The following is a 20,373-nucleotide window of genomic DNA, read 5'->3' on the forward strand; positions in this document are numbered from 1 at the left end:
ACAATTTTTGATGTCAAGGAGTCTGTGTAAGGAAACTGCTAGCTTTATTTTCCAAAAGGGTGTGGACTAGGGCTTGCAAACCGGTTAAATCCGGTTTTCATATTGAGTTGTTAAAACCGAAACCGAGCTTCTAAAACTGGAGTCGAATATATTTTTAGTTAGCCCTCGAATATAGTTTTTTGTTACGCACATTTTCTTTTGTTTGTTCATTTGTCTGGATTGTTCAACTGCTTTAAACATGTTTTTTATGTTTTGATACGAATCTCATGGGCAAGTGGCCCGAATCTAGGAGAGATACCTTTTATCTTCCCACCTGTATCATGGTTTGTTTGTTTGTTTGTTTGTTATTTGGTTTTTAGGAGCATTAGCAACTAAGGCCATATTGCTCCGGGATATGCAGTGGTCATTCCCTGACCTTTCCGCATCCTCCGTATTTGGTGGTGACGGGCTCGAACCCCGGTCTAATCAAGAAGCGTGTGCTGCGCACTGCTGCTCCTTCCCACCTAGCTACGGAGGCGACCCTGTATCGTGGCTCGATGCAGGTGTACTCATTTACGACTGAGTGAGTCGGAGCGATAGCGTAAAAGAAAATGCTCAACATTTCTCCGTTCCATCTATCTTGTTCGCCAGGCAAGTTATGGAATGCACCTTATTGATGGTTACCCACTAGAAACAGATTCGCTGAATATTGCATCAAATTCAATCGTAGAAAGTTTTTTGCTTCTTTATTCCTATTAAATTTGCGATCAAATGTTCTCCAAATAGCAGCTTCACCAAATTTAGCTTTTATGTAATTTCGAAAATACAATAGATTTAATTGGGGGAAAAAAATTGTGAGTAAATAAATAAAAAATTTCTTTCATGAAAAATTTGAAACTTGCCTCTTTTACACTCTTCATTCAGTGCTTGCGGGAGTGACGCATAGTATTATGCCTTGGTTATCTTCAATATTTTTATTTAAAATTGTCGGTGATATAAATTCCTACTAATTAATATTTATTACTCTTAATATGTCTAAGATAAAATCAAATGTATGGAATTATTTTGCTCGAAAAAGCAAAGATGAAGAAGCACAATGTTCGAAATGTCAGAAGATAATGAAGTCGTCTGGAGGATCTACACCATCTTTGATGTTGCATTTAAAGAAAATGCATCAGATTGACATTAAACAAGATAACAGTGAACCTCCCATAAAAATGGTAAGAACATTAGAAAACTTTATCGTTAAAAAATCAATGGAAGAAGAAATTTCAAAATGAGCTGCTTTAGATGGATTTTCTTTTAATTCAATTGCCAAGAGTGAATTTATACAATCAAGCCTTCACCTTCAGAGAAATAAATACGATAAATTACCACCAACTCAGTGAATGGAATTAAAAATATGGTTCTGAATTATTATAAAACTAAGAAAGAAGAACTCATTCAGCATTTCAAAAATTCGTTGGTTTTGGGTGCACGGTATTTATTGACTCTAGACGAATATACAAAATAAAAGGTATATGAATATAATGTGCATTCAAAATGTGCATTCAAAAGACAATGATTGTCTTTTGAATGCACATTTGAATGTGCATTCAAAAGACAATCATTGGTCGTTAGGTCTTATTGAGATTAATGGCTCACTTGATAGCAGAAGAACTGAGCAAATTGTGAATGGATACTTGAAGGAATTTGGTTTGAACTTGAATGAGGATATTGTTGCCTGCACCACCGATGGAGCAGCAATGATGATTAAGTTTGGCAAGCAAATTACACCTAATCATCAACATTGTATACATCTGTCAGTTATACATGTACTTTATGAAAAAGCAATCAATTATGGTGCCACAGTCTGAGTCTTCCAAAGACAATGAAGAAGTTGAAGAAAGACAGCAAGGCATGCCTTATCAAACCGAACTTTACCGATGAGCTCATTTATTTCTTCAATCCAATGGCCAATATTACACAAACTATTAACAAAGTCAGAAAAATTTGCAAGCTTTTCTGAAAATCGCCTACCAAAAATGACATATTACAAAATTTTGTTAAAGCAAAATTTAATGGGAAAGAATATAAACTTATATTAGATTGCAAGACTAGATGGGATAGCACATTCTATATGATTGAGAGATTTTTGAAATTGAAAAATTGCATTCCAAATGCTCTATGTGCAGTAATGTCAACTGAAGCTGTGTCTGACGATGCCTGGAAAACACTTGAATTGCTATGTGAAGCTTTGTGACCAGTTGAAATGATTCTGAAGGCTATAACCTCAGAAGATACAGACTTACTTAAAGCAGAGTCTTCAATAGAATTTCTTCTTGCTAAGCTTGATACAGCAGAAAACCCATTTGAAGTTTCACCAAAGTCTTTTGCAGCGTTACAAAGTAAGACGAAATTGCCAAACTGTGGCTTTGCTGAGCTTATCTACACAACCCAAAAAAGTTTAGGAAAGAAGATTCAAGTTCAAGAACTTTTGATTTTCCAAGTAAGCAAGTTTTGAAAAAGCATGCTGAAGAGATTTATCAGAGATTATTTGCAAAACATTCTGAAGGAGTCTGAGCGTTGAATGAAGAAACTGAAAATAAATGAACTGTTCTTTTAGAAGAAAACAAAGACTTGTCTAGTTCCGATGTTGGAGATACACTCATGCGAGAGTATGATAGTGTAATAAAGAGATTAACTGAAGAGCCTTCAAAATATCCGAGTGAATTGGAAATCAGCAAAGAATTTAAAATTTTGGAGGCAACTAGCAGTAGAAGTGAAAAGCTGGAGAAAGTTTATAGAGCACTGCTGACCATTAAACCAACAAGTGTCCAATCTGAGAGAGTGTTTTCGATCACTGGTCTCTTTAACACAAAAATAACGTCAAGTCTATCAGGAAAAAATGCTTGATATACTGTATTTTTTAAAGGATCATTTTCAGAAAAAAACTGAGCAATAAATAGTAAAGTAATTTCCCCAAGCTGTTTTTTTTTCACATTATTTTTATTTATTTATTATTATCATTATTATAGGGCTTATTATTTTTTTGTTTACTATACAAGAAGATAGTTTTTATTCTAAGGATTTGAATACAATTTGTAATTTTGTATAATCTCAAGCTGGTTACTTTTTTGGAGCATTTTATTTATTATTTTTATTTTTTTTACTATAAGAGGTGATAGACTTTGTTTAAAAGATTTGATTACGATTTGTACAATCTACCAAAGATAAAATAAACACCTGTGTTATTGTTATAAGCTTTTAATTATTTTCCCTAAGCCTGAGAACAGAGGCGGATTTAACGGCGGGCGCGCGCCCTGGGCCCCGACTTCTGAGGGGCCCACGCCAAACCCCAACTATTAGTTCAAAACTTTGTGATTATTATTGTTATTATTAATTATATTATACATATATTATATTAAAATTTTATTGGAAATAAAACATTAATAGTACATCATATTTTTTATTTATTTAAAAAAATGGTTAACATGTATTTTTATTTTCCCTGTCTCTCTTTTTTTTTAAGGGGCCCAATATTTTCTTCTGCACCCGGGGCCTCAACCGATCTTAATCCACTACTGCCTGAGAAAATCGGTTTTAAAACCGGTTTTAAAAGTAAACTTCAGTTAAACTCGGTTTTGAAATTTCTCGGTTTTATGCAAGCCCTAGTGTGGACACACAGTAAGGTTTTTTTAATGCCTTTAGAAGGCTCAGTTTGAAATTAAACTTAAACAAAGCTAACCTTCCTGTCTTTGTGTAACTTTTCATGGTAGCAATGCCTGCCTGCATTGGTTATATTTGAGACTTTTGTTAGTCTCACGTGTTGCATCAAGTACCATAGGTTTTCAGGCAAAACCTGTAGCAGTTGTGTTGACATAACCAGGCAACGTCATTAACAACCAACCGTTGTTAATGACATTGCCGACCATACCATAAAACGTAGCAGTGAAATTTAAAATTTAATTTGTCCAGCAGTTTCATTTCTAGATTTTAAAATGAAACCGTATCTATTACCTTATCATTGTATAACATAAAATTGTACTGCACTTTGTTTTTATGCGATATGTATATATGCTTTATGTATTAACTGAAGAATGCCACAAATGTTTCAACACTATTCTAATAAAGGCACAATTTTTCATTTAGTGTTTATTCTCCCAATATATCATTATATGAATGGGGCGGTTACACCTGAAATAATTTTCAGAAATGTATGGCATTCATAAATCATAAAATTACTGTGTAACTTATCTGTTGAAAGGCAATTGTGTTTGAGATATAACGTTTTCAGGATAACGGCACCTTCGGGGATTCAAGGTACTGTTATTTTGATTTTTCGGTTTTCTAGATAGTTTTATTTTTAATATGTTTAATGAAGAAATAATAAGAAATAAGAGATTAAGAATTCAATTTTATTAACTGCACTTAAAAACATACATGTTGACGATCCAATGTTATATTCTGCCATTAATACACTACTATTTACACCCTGCTATATTTTCTTTATTATATCAAGTTTAGTCTGCACAGGTAGCATAGTGGTATCGTCACTGTCCTCTTCGTACTGGATGGAAAAGGCCCGGGTTCGAAACACGTCGATGACGCGAGGAACTTTTATGGGCTTTTCTCTGTGGCTGAGTTAGTCAGTCTCGGGAGTAGATAGGAAGATATTTTTTTTTTCCTGAGAAATTTGGGGTTTTTTGTCCAGCAAAACATGCAAATCGACCAGAGAACAAATGCAATTTACAGACAGTACACATGGGTATATGAATTAACTTTCCTAGTGGCCCTTATGTGTAATAGTTTGGATTATTATCAAGTTTGTCACTAACCTTATTTTTATTTTATTTTTTTCTTCTATGTATGACAATTATTAACTTTAGGAGATATAGTGAAGGGTTTTTAATTTAAATGTAAAACAGTATAATCCGTGATATCAGTACAGAATTCACTTTGAAAATGGTGAACGTACACAATTACGATAATCACATGACTTGCCGTTTTCTTTTTTCGGCACTGCAAGACATCTGCGCTGTATGCAACTATCTGATCTCAATGTGCTGTTAGCTCGAATGTTCATGTTATTTGTGGTGCTGCTATTTCGACAGTCTATTTAACTTAATTTAATTTTTGTTTTAAAATGTTAAATAATTTCACAAAAAGATAGGACTCAATTATATCCATCAAACTGAAAGCTGTTTTGCTGTTTTGTAATTATTGCACTTCAGGTTCTTGCATGGTATCTTTTGAGATGTGGCACCAAATTAATCAAGCTGGATCCCATTCAGAGCATGATAGATGCTTTACTTGAATTTAATCACCTTAAAGCTTTCTTGTTATTAATGTAAATTCATGCATCAGAATGTGTAATATAACATTAAGAGAAAGGTGTCAGTTTCAGATAAACATGCTTAATAAACCAGTTCACTGTTGCTATGCATTTGAAATTGACTGTTATCAGAAAACTTCAAAAGATCTCGTATTGCATTGTTAGTTTTATGCATGCAGCCCAAAGTGAAACAAAACATTGTGTTTAATGTGATTAGCAAGTCTGAACATCATAAGATTTTTCATGTAATAACTAGATTTGCAATTTTCTAGACAAGCTGGACAAGGAACTTCAGATGAATTGAAGAATAAAGATTTTCGTCGAGAATTAGAAGAGCGTGAAAGAACCACTGTACATGAAAAAGAGAATAAAAGAGGTCCTAGAGGTAAATGCTGCAAGCACAATATTTTTGCTTGTTAAAAATATGAACAATTTCATAACTGGTAAATGCAAGACACGTCATCATATCATGATTTTATGCTTTTTAAAAGTATAATAACTATGGCACTGTTTTTTTAAAATATTTTAAAAATACCATATTCAAAGAATTTTGGTTGTTTATCTTAACCACAATCAAAGAACAAAATTACATATTTGAGAGCCCAAGCATTTACATAATGTTTTCAGCAACAGTTAAGTCATTTCAGCTAGATCTTTCTACCGAAGTTTTGCTATACATGCAACTGTTCAAATATAAACATTGTTCTTCTCCAATGGAACCCCCCCTCTCTCATATTACATTATTATACATTTCAGACTTGTCATTTGGCATTATAGGAATGCAGTATTTCTATCTACCTGATTCTCATATTTTTCCCTTGTCTGTATTACCGTTTTAAATCTGATCCCGTTGTTTTCTGAGATCATGTCAAAGAAATTATTCTTGTAGAGATTAAATCCATTCCACATTCTGCCCTAAGATCTTATTTTTTATCTGACCCTTGGTTTTCCAATGTTAAGGCTGTTCAGGATAAGAATTTTGCATATCACGGTTGACTTGTACCATAATTGTAGCTGTTTTATGCCTACACTAAACCTCACAACAATTATAAAACAGTTATTAATCAATCCAGACTCAAATTGCAACAGGCTGAGTAGAAAGCTTGCTTCTTTTTTGTTGTTGACCTCAATCCCTCTGAAACTCAGTTCTGATTTCTTGCAAAAAGAAAAGTAATGTTCCTGTACATAACTTTGACAACACTCATTACTGGACAATATCACGTATTACTCTTATGAATTACCATTACTTCTAATCTCTCTTGGCATAAGCATATCAAAAATATTGCTTGCTTGCTTTGCATAAGAAAAAACTTTTCTTTTTCACTCTTTGCATTAATTTTCTTCTAAACAACTGCTTACTCTGTACAAATTGCAAATACACCCTACCATGAAATATTGTTGCTACATTTGAGGTGATATCCCCAGATAAGGAAACAGTATTTCATTGTATTGAACAATAATGTCTCTCTATATTGTAGGCTCGATTTGAAAGAGGGCATTTGGGTTAATTAATGACCCATTTCTTACAAAGTCTCTTCACTCTGCCTCATAGTCATTCTGTTTCTGCTTCATGCCTTTTCTATGGATACTTACATCGGCATTGTATCTTTAAAATCCAAATTCACAGATTTAACTTTTCTCTTCCTTGTCTACTTTTGCTTTCTAAACAATCTTCCTTCACATGTATTTCCTTCCTGAAATATACAATAAACAAATTCAAGTAAAATATCAATAGGCACCTTGTGCCAACCGATTTGCATCTGAGCAGTGCTTCAAATATTATTTTTCAAAGATGGTTTCCAGTTAGTGCTTTTATTTTCATTTAGTAAAACTCCTTATTTAATACTAGCTTTTCTTTCAAAAAAGTAATTGAAGAAAGCAAGGAATAAAGTTATTTTATTGTTTGTAGTTATAAAGCACTAACCCTTACTAATCTTCACTTGGTCACCCAAGGCTATGTTCCTGCCTTCCCATTGCAGGGCCAGAAACCTTGCCAGGAAAGTTAATCTGCCAAGGGCTAAAAGGAGCGAACATAGATGTTGACACTTTTCTTCCACTAGAGCCATTGGGCTCTGTGTGCTTACGCTCGTGAAACTGATCATGACAATTCCATTCCCAAAAGAATAGAGAGGGAATTGAACAACAACTTAGATTTAGATCGCTGGGAATTTCCAGCATTCCTGATAACTACATTCTTTGTCATCTCAACTTGCAACTAACTCACTCCTTTCACCATACAGAGCAGTTTAGAACATGCAAGCAAGCAGGATTACTCAAAATGTAGAAGCGCCTCCCCTTCAGGAGACTTATTGAAGTCTTCTGAAGGGGAGTCTCTTCAGGATGCAATCCAGGTATTCAGAACTGTTATTAAAACTGTTACTCCTTAAAATTCCAGTATAGGACATCCCACATTAGCATTAGTAGAGGCATATGATGCAAGAAAGCAAGCTTATACAACTTCATCCATCCATTTGCACCAAACGTTTGTCCACTTCTTCCTTGAATTTATTTAAGCTGTCAACTTCCACAACGACAGATGGAAGTTTGTTCCAGCAATCAACTAACGGTTGACTAAAGGCAAATTTCCACACTTCTATTCAACAACTGTCTTTCCTCAATTTCAGTTTATTCCCCCTCAGGTTTGTAATCTGAGCAGAAGGAAGAATCCCATCAGCATTGAGTCTGCTCAATCCATTCAAGGGATTATACACTTCAATCACATCACCTTGCAGGTGCCTAATCTCCAGATGCTGCAATTTGCAGAACTTAAGCCTTTCTTTGTAAGAGCACCCCTTTGTTCTCCTCACTAGTTTTGTTGCCCTTCTCTGTACTCATTCTAGCAAATCTACATCCTTCCTAAAATGAAGGTTCCAGACCTGTACACAGTACTGAAGGTGTGACCTGACCATTGCCTTATACAAGGGGATAATCACATCCTTATCCCTGCTTGAAAAATTCCTGTATATCATTGACAAGACCATGACCTGCTCCGGCAGCTTGTCTGCACTGTTCAGAAAGCTTCATATCTGACTGCACAATTCTCCCCAGGTATCTTTCATAGGTGCCTCCGTAGCCAGGTGGGAAGGAGCAGCAGTGTGTATCTTTCATTCTCTGCTACCTTTGAGGGTAACACCACCCAGTTGGTACATTTCTCTGGGGTTACTGCTACCTTTATGCATCACTTTGCATTTGTCAATGTTAAACTTCAGTTGCCACTTTTTAGCCCATCTGCCCAACTTTTCCAGATACTGTTACAGCAGCTTACTTTCATTAATGTTATTAACAAACCAGCCAACCTTTGTCTCATCTGCAAACTTTGACATTAAGCTTGATATACAGTCAGTCCTCGTATAGCACGATAGTTGTGTTACTAGAAACCCTCATGTAATATAAACAACAGGCCCTATGGGAAAAATAGGGTTAGGTGCCAACCACCCAAGATTGAACACACATTTTTAATCAAAACATTACCAAACACAATAGTAATAAAATATTGCTAATGCTTTTGCTTCTATCGTAAGCAAACTTGTTTTTTGTTTGATTTTGTATCCAAACAGATGACAGCCGTTCCATCACTTCCAATTCTTTGTGTCTTGATCTAATGGATTTTAATTACACTTTGAGTTGTTCCTGCTATGAAAGTTGTTTTTATGCATCTTTCTGATTCTCGGCGTTGCCTCATTTAGGCCTGTAGCACGTACAGTATCACATGGTCTTTCATTTCGCTCAAAGCGTTTCACAATTTCATATTTTTTCTCTATTGACAGAGGCGTACTGGCCGTAAGCCTTACCGGGGAAACCCGGTGGGCCGGAGACCGTTGTGATTTTGGCCATAAACCATAGTATGAGGCCACTACAGATTTTCCCAGGTGAGAATTTTTGATCCAGTCCACCTCTGTTTATCGATATTGCTTTTCTTTTTCTCTCTGAATCTGCAGTGTCTTCACCAGGATGCTTCCTTTTCACACCTTTTAAGTATTTTACTCATTTTTAGGAAATAAAGCACAATTACAAAATGAGGAGACATGCTTCATATGTATAAACAAAGCTGCGTGCGTGTAGCAACTGAATAAACAACACCGTAAAGGCAGAGATACACTATTAACACCTCACATTTTACTAAAGCACATTTTTGGGGGTTACTACCATAAAACAATAAAAACAATTTCCAGCTGCGTTTCTGCCAGTGTAAACTGGTAGTAAACTCGATCTAATTGCATTTGTGATAATACCGATAGCTGGAGTTGTGTGGGTTTTTACCTTATTATGGTGAAATATGTTTCCCCTTCACTAATATAAAAAAACATAAATACATTTTCAGATCTTCTCTTCATTCCTATCGTGTTGCGTTCAGTTGGGGTGATTCCGCGTTCAGCTGCCATTTCTTGTAAACACAAAGACGAATCGTGCATAAGCGAATTCTGTTCGTGTTATATACGATATCGTTCCCCTATTTATAAATCGTGTATGATCGAATTCGTGTTGTGCAAACACGTGTTATACAAGGACTGACTGTACCTTCATCAGTATCATTGATAAATATACAAAACAACAATGGGCCCAACACCCTGAACCCTGGGGGACCACTACTAATAACATTAGTCCATGGAGAGCAGTGCTCATTGATTACCACTCTGTCTTCTCCCATTCAACCATTGTTTTATCCATTGTAGTTTTATCCAGGGGGGGGTCACCTGTATATGATATCAAATTTATTTTTTGCATCCAGTTCCTTTGTGACCACATCATAGTATCCAGTTAAATTGGTCAGACAAGACTTCCCCTTAACAAACCCATGCTGTGTCTGAATTATTACTGCAGTCTTGTCTAGATGATCTTGCGATGCTTCTTTAACTAGCGACTCCATTATTTTTCCTAGAACAGAAGTCAGACTAACAGGTCTCTAATTATTCGTGTCACCCTTTGATCCCTTTATGTGAATTGGGGATACATTTGCACATCTCCAGTCAGTGGGGACCTCCCCTGAGTCCAAAGAAGCTCTCATAATTATGGCTAAGGGTTTGCTTGTTTCTTTTGCTGCCTCCTTTAATATAACTGGATAGATACCATGCAACCCAGGTGCTTTTCTTATGTCTAACTTCAACAATTTCTCCTCCACTTTGCTCTCAGTTATTGCAATCATTTAACTCCCTGTTAGTTTGATAAACATCTGGCATTCTCCTCCTTGAATAACTTCTCATGTGTGAATGTAAATGCAAAATGCTCATTTAGTTTGGCAGCTATCTGAGAATGATCATCTACAATCAACCCACACTGATATTAAAGTGGACCAATCTGATTCATCCCCTTCCTTTTAGAGTTTATATAAGTAAAGAAGTCTTTGTTGTTTTTCTTTGCATCCTTTGCCAAAGATTTCTCATAATCTGCCTTTGCTTGCCTAACCTGCTTTGTGACTTGATTACAGACTAGCTGGTATCTACTATAGGCTTCTGTGTCACATGATAATTTATATGCATCCCATGCATTTTTCTTCTGTGCCATGAGCCAAAATGACATCCATTTGGGCCTAAAACTAGAACAGTATTTCTTAGTTTGAACAAAAAGCCTAGTAACTTCCAAGATTACTTCCTCGAATGCTTCCCATTTAGAATTTTCTGTTGGTAACATCATCAGTTGGTCCCACTGTGCAGAATTTAAAAAATCTCAGACCACTGTAGTCACCTTTACGAAAGCAAAAACCCTTCCATTTACTCTTTATGGTAGTTACATCTTTAAGTAAATCTGACATCTGTACACTGTGATCACTGCCACCTAGTAGTTCCTTTATCTGTAAATTCTTAATGCATGAATAATCACTGCGGACAATCAGATCGAATGTTACTCCCTCTGGTTGCCTCTCTAACACGCTGCTGTAGATAAATGGGTATTCCTCAGATTGGGTTGATGTAAGAAGTGGAGTTCCCCCAAGGATCAGGATTAGGACCATTGTTGTTTTTGATTTTCATAAATGACATCCATGAAGGGAAGGAGGGAGTGATGTCTAAATTTGCAGATGATGTAAAGATTGGTAGAGTAGTTGATGATTGCCACCAAGCAGAGCTTCTTCAGAATGACCTAGATAGACACCGACCAGGCTAGCCAGGTGGGTAAAGTGCCTGCCTGGTAACCCAAAGGTCGCGGGTTTGATTCCTGCCTCGGGCTTGGATCAAAGTACTGAAAAAACCCTGGGAGGTGCATTATGGCCACAGAAGCCTATGCGCCAACAACTACCAAAAAAAAAAACCTAGATAGACTTCAGAGATGGTCAGAAAAATGGCAGCTGTGCTTTAATCCAGCAAAGTGTAAGGTATTGCATCTGGGGAACAGTAACCCCAAAATAACTTATACTTGGTAGAGTTGAACTAAAGCTGGTAGTGGAGGAAAGGGACTTGGGTATTACGATACAGTCAGATATGAAATTCTCTGAACATTGTAGACTAGTTGCAAGGAGGGCCCATGGTGTCCTATCAATGATTTATCAAACAATAGCTAGTAGAGATAAGGACATTATAATCCCATTGTATAAGGCTATTGTTAGACCACACTTGGAATACTGCGTTCAAGTATGGAGACCACACCTAAAGAAAGACATTGTTCTTCTTAAAAGGGTCCAAAGACGGGCCTGCTGAGATCGGCATATGAGGAAAGACTTCGAATGTGTGGGTGCAGAGCTTGGAAACTAGGCACCTTAGAGGAGACTTGATTGAGATGTTTAAGGCTCTGAGAGACATAAGCAAAATGAATAAGGACGAAATTTTCACGATTATGAATGATTCTAGAACCAGGGGCCATAATTTCAAGTTGGGGGGGTTGTTTATCCTGGATTTCAGGAAGTTTTATTTTAGCCAGCGAGTTATAAATTACTGGAATAAGTTACCTACATGAGTGGTAGAGGCTGACAGTCTGAAGAAATTCAAAGGTCAGCTGGATAATTACCTAAGGGAGGAGGAGGGAAATGCATAGGTTGTTCATTTTCTTTTCTCTTATTAATTTTTATTATTATTATTATTTTAATTTTCTTCTTATTATTATTTTGTTTTTATTCTTATTATTTTATTTTTTTTTTTGTTATTTTATTTTATTATTATTATTATTATTATTTATTTTTTTTTTTTTGGCTGGTGCAGCATAAGCCATAGGCTTCCTTGCACCATATGGCATTTACTTATACTAATCATTGCCAAAACATCCATACAAAAAATCCACAAAAGCCTTGCTAGTGTGTGGGTGACCAAACCACAAGTTCCAGTAAATATCTAGGAAGTTAAACTCCCTCATTATAAGACACTCTGATTTACTGGCCCTTTCTATTTATCTGTATAATTGTTCATTGTACTCATCAGAGTCATTAGGCCTATAACAAACTCCTACACTCATTTTTGCTTTCCCGGTGCTTATGTCACACAAAACTGACTCAACATTGCACTGTCCATCTATGTTAACTGGATGCACTTCCTTAAATTTAATGTTTTTTAACTAACAGCATAATCCTTCCTCCCTTCCTGTCCTTTCTGTACACATTGTACTCCCCAAATACCAATTCTGCGTTCCTTATATCTGTGTTATACCACATCTCCGATACCCGAACAATATTTGCCATATCACATACCATACTAAACTCGTCCAAGGGAATTATAAGTGAATGGGCCCTGTTATGTGTATTGCAATCAGAAATAGGCAATGAACTACAGGAGCAAGAAGTAATTCAAATAAGAAGAATTAAGATTCAAAAACACAGGGACCTGGATGCCAACACTTAACATCATTCTGACATTCAGTACTCCAAATCTGCCAGCCTCAGTCAAATCAGGATACTTAAACTGCTGTGTTCATCCATACATCCCAAATCTGTAAGATGTTACTAATGCTGAAATTTAGCCATTCCCAAACAACGTGCAGAGGTGATAGTACATGTCTTAACTGCCGGTCCAAAAACTACTCACAAATAGTGTACTTTGATATCTCCACAATGCTCTAACTGTAACGGTGAACATTTAGCCCAGCATTTCTCAACCTTTTTGCTGCATGACCCAACATATTTGTTTGTAATTGTACCGTGACCCAAATGTTTATAATATAAATTTTTTAAAAACCTGGTAGACTGGAATCACTGTATATTACATAAATAAATAAAATTGTGCATATTTGACAATAACTGCTACATGTGAAAAGTAACATTCAGTACATTTCTACTGAGAGTGGTTCAGACGAATTTTGATTTATAACAAATACTTCAATTTCATTTTTTATTATTTAAATTCAACTATGGAAAAATGTAAGATTAATGATTTTAAATAAAACAGGCTGTTTCAAAATTATAAAAATCACTAAAATAGTTTGAATTATATTTATTAAAAGCTCTTATATAAATAATGAACAAAATAATACAAGATAATATTTAATGACTTTGTTGTTGTTTATCCTCAATTAATTTATTAATTCTTACTTCAATAGAATTAGTTAATGCTATTCTCATTGTTGAACTTATGTTGAGTCAGTTTCTGAACTTATTATTTGTAACAACCATTGTTGAAAATCCATTTTCAGCCAAATAAGTTGTTGCAAATGGAAGTAACAATTTCATCGCCTTTTCACTCAGAGTCCGATATTCTTCTTCAATTTGTAACCAAAATTTAGGTAAATTATTCTGGTTTTCTTTAAACTTTATTTCCAAACTCTTGTTTGTTGATAATTCAATTAAATTTTAGGTGCCTCCTTAGCCAGGTGGGCAGGAGCAGTAGTGTGTAGCACACGCTTCTTGATTAGACTGGGGTTTGAGCCCATGAACCACCAAATACAGAGGATGCGGAAAGATCAGGGAATGACCACCACATATCACCAAAGCAGCATGGCCTTAGTTTGCTAATGCTCCTAAAAACCAAATAACAAACATCAATTAAATTGTCTTCGTCTGATAGAGAAATTATCTGATTGACATTGTTGAAAAGGATTTATTACCCACATATTGCCCAAATGAATATCCTGTAGGCGGGAAATGGACGAACTTTGGATGAACTTTTCTTTTAATAAATGATTTTGTATAACTTGACATATATCCAAAATTTCCTTCTTAGTTATGTTGTTCTCAACCATTTGTAAGAATGATGGAAACATATCAAAACAATACTTTTTAACTTTTTTTAACCAGAGGTCAAGTTTTTTAACAAAAGCTTCTATTTTATTATAACAAATAAAAAGATTTGTGTGATTTCCTTGCAGTGACAAATTTAAATTGTTCATTAACGAAAATATGTCAGCTTGATAGGCAACTTTAGCAAGCCACAAATTACTTTTAAAATATTCACTTAATGTTGACTTCTGGTCATTTAAAAATATTTCAACTTCTATTCTAAGTTCGAATAATCGTTTTAGAACTTTTCCTCTTGAAAGCCATCTTATATGAGAATGTAACAATACTTATTTATGGGCGAAACCCATTTCTTCACACATTATATTAAAGATACAGCTGTTTACTGCACTCTTTTGAATTTGGTTAACTATTTGTACACACTGATTTAAAATGTCATATAAATCTTCACTAATATCTTTCATAGCTAATTGTTCCCAATGAAGAAAACAGTGAGTTGTTATTAAATCTGGATGAGCAATTTTCTTTATGCGTGATACTAAACCCCCTATGCTTTCCTGTCATTGCCACAGCCCCATCAGTACAAATCCCTATACAACTATTCCAAGAAATGTTTTTTGTTCGGAAATACAAATTGATGTTTTTAAAAATTTCTTCTGACATTGCTGAAGGCTCTAATTTCAAAGAACATAGTAATTTTTCCTGTATATCTTTACATTAAAATCAATATATCTGGTGTAAACCAATATTATTGCATCATTTGATACATCTGTCAATTCTTCTAATTGAATTGCATAATACTGGGATTTTTGTATTTTTTCCACCAACTGTAATTCAAGGTCATCAGACAAATCACTTATCCGTCGACTTATAGTGTCGTTTAGCATGGGAATGCAATTTATTTTTGCTTCATATTCTTTGCCAAATAATTCGCTACAAATGTCTTTCATGCAAGGCTTTAATAACATTTCTCCAATGGTACGCTTTCTTGCATTTAGCAATATGAAAGGCTGCCAAATAAAAACATTTCAAGAATTTTTTGTTTGTAGAAACAGATTTTGTCAAATTGGATCTAGTTTTTAGTTCATCGTGTTTTCTTAAAAAGAAATCCGTAGGTTTATCTTTATATTGGCTATGATTTGTTTCCAAATGTCTTAATAGTTTATTAATTTTGAATGAAGGGTTGGTCAATACATTTCCACAGATAACAAATTGTGGTAAATCTATTCCATTTTCTTTTATGAAGGTGAAACTATGATTAATATATTTCTCTTGATAATTATAAATAAAACTCTTGTTTTGTTTTGCTTTTTTTGCTACTGGTTCGCTTGAAGTACTAGACATTTCTGCATTTTTATTATCCAAATTAGTTCCTTGAGAATTTTCTTTTTCTTTTATTCCAAAAAAATGAGATAATTTGACTTGTTTACTCATTATTAAACAAGGGATATAATCTAAGAAAAATAAAAAGACAAAACTTAAAAAGAATTTTAAATTGTTTCCTATTGAAAATTTACTAAAAGTTTTCATTGTGATGAATTAATCACATACAACGAAATAAAAATATTAATTTAAGAGCTAAATGAAAAATTGAAAAACAAAAACTAGAAATTTAATATTACCGAATCTCAGCGAAATACAAATTACGTTAATATCATTGAATGCATATCGCAATGGACCGCGGGCAGTGTATCACACTAACTACATAACAGGACGGTAAAGTAAATAAACACGTACATAAAAAAAAAATAATTCTCACCTTTGAACTGGTCACGATCACGTCGTTTGTTTCACGCTGAGACCATTTCACTTCAGTTTTAAACTTTTAGGTTATTGTTAGGTTAGAAAATTAATTTGTCTTTCCGTCATAAGATCGAATATCAATGGATGAAGCGAAAGGATGATGCTCTGGCATGATACAATTTGTATCATGTGCTCTGGGTTTCTCGCTTTCGGCACAAGGTAGCAGCTATCATTTCGTGACCTATTAAAAATTTAATGCGACCCATAGGTTGAGAAATCCTGATCTAGCCTATTCTAAATCGTGCTATTTGATTAATCATCTAATCAAAAATGCAAATTATTGACAATTTGGAAAAAAATTACAAAAAAACAAGATTAAGAATAAAGTGTCATTCTAAGAGGCAAAAAAGCAAATTAACCTAGCTGTGTCAAAATGCAGATATGTCTTCTTCGCTCAAAATCACCAGATGGTTGCAATTCAAACAAATGTCAACCACCAGACACAAGAATGGGGTCGATCAGTATCTTACACTTACATTCATCTAGGCCATTTCTTATAAGTAAATTAAAAATACTCTTTTAGTTCTTTCTGAAATTGACTTAGTCAGTGAAACAGTTGAAAAACTACACAAATCTGAGACTTGGTGTGGAACATCCAAGTAATATGGATACAGACAACAATACCAATGAAGATGAAATAATGTGATTTACATGCTAAAGAAGACGTGGAGACTGGATATCCTATTCACTTTAATGCAGATACAGAATATAGCAAAGATTCTGAATGCCCCATTTTTCCTAGAAAAGAAAGGACTAAATATGACCTTTACTAATAACAAAATAACCAACTAATAAAAAAAAAAAAAAACATCTTAAACAAATCTTATTGCCATGGGGGATGTCTTTGTGTGTGCGCGCGCACAATGTAAGGAAATCAGGCAACAACTCAGCGTCGTTATGGGCCTATATGAGAGCTTGAAGGACAGGGTGGTTCATCTATTCCTATTCACGCTATTTAGATCCCTCAATTTAGACCCTTCGAAGGATCTAAATTGAGGGCCCCATCAAGCTCTCAGCTCCCCACATCAACACCAGAGCTTGCACTTGGTCATTGCACGACACAGCGGCAATCCCCAAGGCAGAATGCACTGGTCCCACAGGAACTAGTAGTTGTTGGTGACTCTATTGTCAGGGAAACGGGGAACATGCTTTGTAAAAAGGATAGGTGGAACAGGACCAGGGTATGTCTTCCAGGGGCAAAGGTTAATGACGTAGAGCGGATATCATCTTTTAAGGCACAAAAGGTGATATAGTTGTACACGTTGGCACTAATGATATTAAGAGTAGGAGACCGGCAGAATTACTTAACAAGTACAGGTCACTGTTGAATAAAAGCCATGAATTAGGGTTGAATTTGAAAGTGTCTGCAATTCTGCCCAGACACGATAGGAGGGAGTATACGATGAGAGCCTTGTCGATCAATTCGGCCCTGGAAAGATTGTGCACGGCTCAAGGGATAGAATTATTTTCAGCCTGGTCTGTACTTGTTAACAGGAGACACTGCTTCTACAGGGATGGGATACACTTAAATAGAAAGGGTGCAAGAATATTTGCTGATGCTGTCGAGGCAGTGTTAGGTGGGTCGGAAAACTGATAGCTTGGGGGCATAGAAAGGACTAATAGTTTAACAGTAGCCACAGGCAGAGGTGAAGTTGATTCTTGCACAACTTCTATTAGAATAAGTGGTGACCTGGAGCGAGGGGTGTTGGGGATTTCAGGGATGGATGGCAGTCATCGTGAAATAGGTAGGTATATGGTATGTGTTAGCGTGAATAGGAATAGGTGCATGTATACCAATGCTAGAAGGCGCCTCCGTAGCCAGGTGGGAAGGAGCAGCAGTGCGTAGCACACGCTTCTTGATTAGACCGGGGTTCGAGCCCGTCACCACCAAATACGGAGGATGCGGAAAGGTTAAGGAATGACCACCGCATATCCTGGAGCAATATGGCCTTAGTTGCTAATGCTCCTAAAAACCAAACAACAACAACAACAACAACCAATGCTAGAAGTATAGTAAATAAATTTGATGAATTTGAAGTGTTGATCAAGACATCAAAGGCGGATATTGTTGGGATAGCAGAGACATGGTGTCACCCAGATATAAGGAATGCAGAACTGGAATTTGGGGAGTACAGTATGTACAGAAAGGATAGGAAGGGAGGAGGTGTTATGCTGTTAATTAAGAAAACCATAAAATCAAAAAAAGCGCGTCCAGTTGATATAGATGAACAGTGCACTGTTGAGTCAGTTTGGTGTGACATAAGCACTGTGAAAGCAAAAATAAGAGTAGGAGTGTGTTATAGGCCTAATGACTCGAATGAGTACAACGAACAATTGTACAGAGAAATAGAGTGGGCTAGTAAATCTGAATGTCTTATAATGGGGGATTTTAACTTCCCAGATATTGACTGGAACTTGTGGGTTGGTCACTCACACACTAGTCAGATTTTGTGGATTTATTGGATGATTGTTTTCTGCAGCAGCATGTTCGAGAGGCAACCAGAGAGAGTAATACTCTTGATCTGGTTATCAGCAGTGATCACAGTGTGCTGATGTGGGATTTACTTAAAGATTTAATTACCATCAGGGGTAAATGAAAGGGTTTTTGCTTCCGTAATGGTGAGTACTGTGGGATCAACTGAAGATGTTACCAACAGTAAATTCAAGGAATTAATCGTGGATGCTACTAAAAGTTTCATACCTATTAAGAAATATTGTTCAAGGTTTAGGCTTAAATGGTTATCAAATGAACTAATGAGACTCGTAACAGAGAGGAAAAATGCATGGGATGCATATAAATTATCAAGCAACTCAGAATCCTATGGCAGACATAAGCTAGTCTGTAATCAGGTCACAAAGGAGGTCGGCAGGCGAAGGCAGATTACGAGAAATCTTTGGCAAAAGATGCTAAGAAAAACAGCAAGGTTTCTTTACTTATATAAACTATAAAAGGAAGGGAATGAATCTGATTGGTCCACTTGACATCGATGGTTCGACTGTTGATGATCCTGCTCAGATAGCAAACTGAATGAGTATTTTGCATCTACATTCACACGTGAGGAATTATTAAGGTTTGAAAATGGCAGAAGGTTATCAAATGGTAACAGGGTACTTAATGATTTTGTAATAACTGTGAGAAAAGTGGAGGAGAAATTGTTGAAGTTAAACAGAAGAAAAGCACCTGGAGTGGATGGGATCTATCCAGTTATATTAAAGGAGGTGGCAAAGCAACTAATCAAACCCTTAGCCATAATTATGAGAGCATCCTTGGACTCAGGGGAGGTTCCCACAGACTGGAGATGTGCAAATGTATCCCCAATTCACAAAGGGGGATTGAAGGGTGACACGAGTAATTACAGACCAGTTAGTTTAACTTCTGTTCCAGGTAAAATAATGGAGTCACTGGTTAAAGATGCATTGCAGGATCATCTAGACAAGACTGCAGCAATAATTCTGACACAGCATGGGTTTGTTAAGGTGAAGTCTTGTCTGACAAATTTGATTGGTTATTATGATGTTGTTACAAAGGAACTGGATGCAAAACATTATTTTGATATCATATATTTGGACTCAGGGGAGATTCCCACAGACTGGAGATGTGCAAATGTATCCCCAATTCACAAAGGGGGATTGAAGGGTGACACGAGTAATTACAGACCAGTTAGTTTAACTTCTGTTCCAGGTAAAATAATGGAGTCACTGGTTAAAGATGCATTGCAGGATCATCTAGACAAGACTGCAGCAATAATTCAGACACAGCATGGGTTTGTTAAGGTGAAGTCTTGTCTGACAAATTTGATTGGTTATTATGATGTTATTACAAAGGAACTGGATGCAAAAAATAATTTTGATATCATATATTTGGACTCAGGGGAGGTTCCCACAGACTGGAGATGTGCAAATGTATCCCCAATTCACAAAGGGGGATTGAAGGGTGACACGAGTAATTACAGACCACTTAGTTTAACTTCTGTTCCAGGTAAAATAATGGAGTCACTGGTTAAAGATGCATTGCAGGATCATCTAGACAAGACTGCAGCAATAATTCAGACACAGCATGGGTTTGTTAAGGTGAAGTCTTGTCTGACAAATTTGATTGGTTATTATGATGTTGTTACAAAGGAACTGGATGCAAAAAATAATTTTGATATCATATATTTGGATTTCAGGAAAGCTTTTGACACTGTTG

At 35.7% G+C, this 20,373-nt stretch overlaps 1 protein-coding gene across 4 annotated transcripts in view; it reads left to right on the top strand.

Moving 5' to 3' along the window:
• c12.1 (spliceosome-associated protein CWC15) overlaps positions 1–20,373 on the top strand; it is a 274,176-nt gene that overhangs the window by 57,757 nt on the left and 196,046 nt on the right. For 3 of the 4 annotated variants that reach the window (XM_090377905.1, XM_090377903.1, XM_090377904.1), the window contains exon 3: positions 5,566–5,678. In XM_090377905.1, coding sequence (XP_090234031.1) covers positions 5,566–5,678 — 113 coding nt within the window. Of the gene's footprint in view, positions 1–5,565; positions 5,679–15,067; positions 15,074–20,373 lie in introns of all 4 variants that reach the window. The other variant, XM_090377906.1, reaches the window with a different exon arrangement.

Source organism: Mastigoproctus giganteus, chromosome 7 (assembly GCF_048544385.1).
Source record: "Mastigoproctus giganteus isolate SK-2022 chromosome 7, ASM4854438v1, whole genome shotgun sequence".
NCBI classification, from domain to species: Eukaryota; Metazoa; Arthropoda; class Arachnida; order Uropygi; family Thelyphonidae; genus Mastigoproctus; species Mastigoproctus giganteus.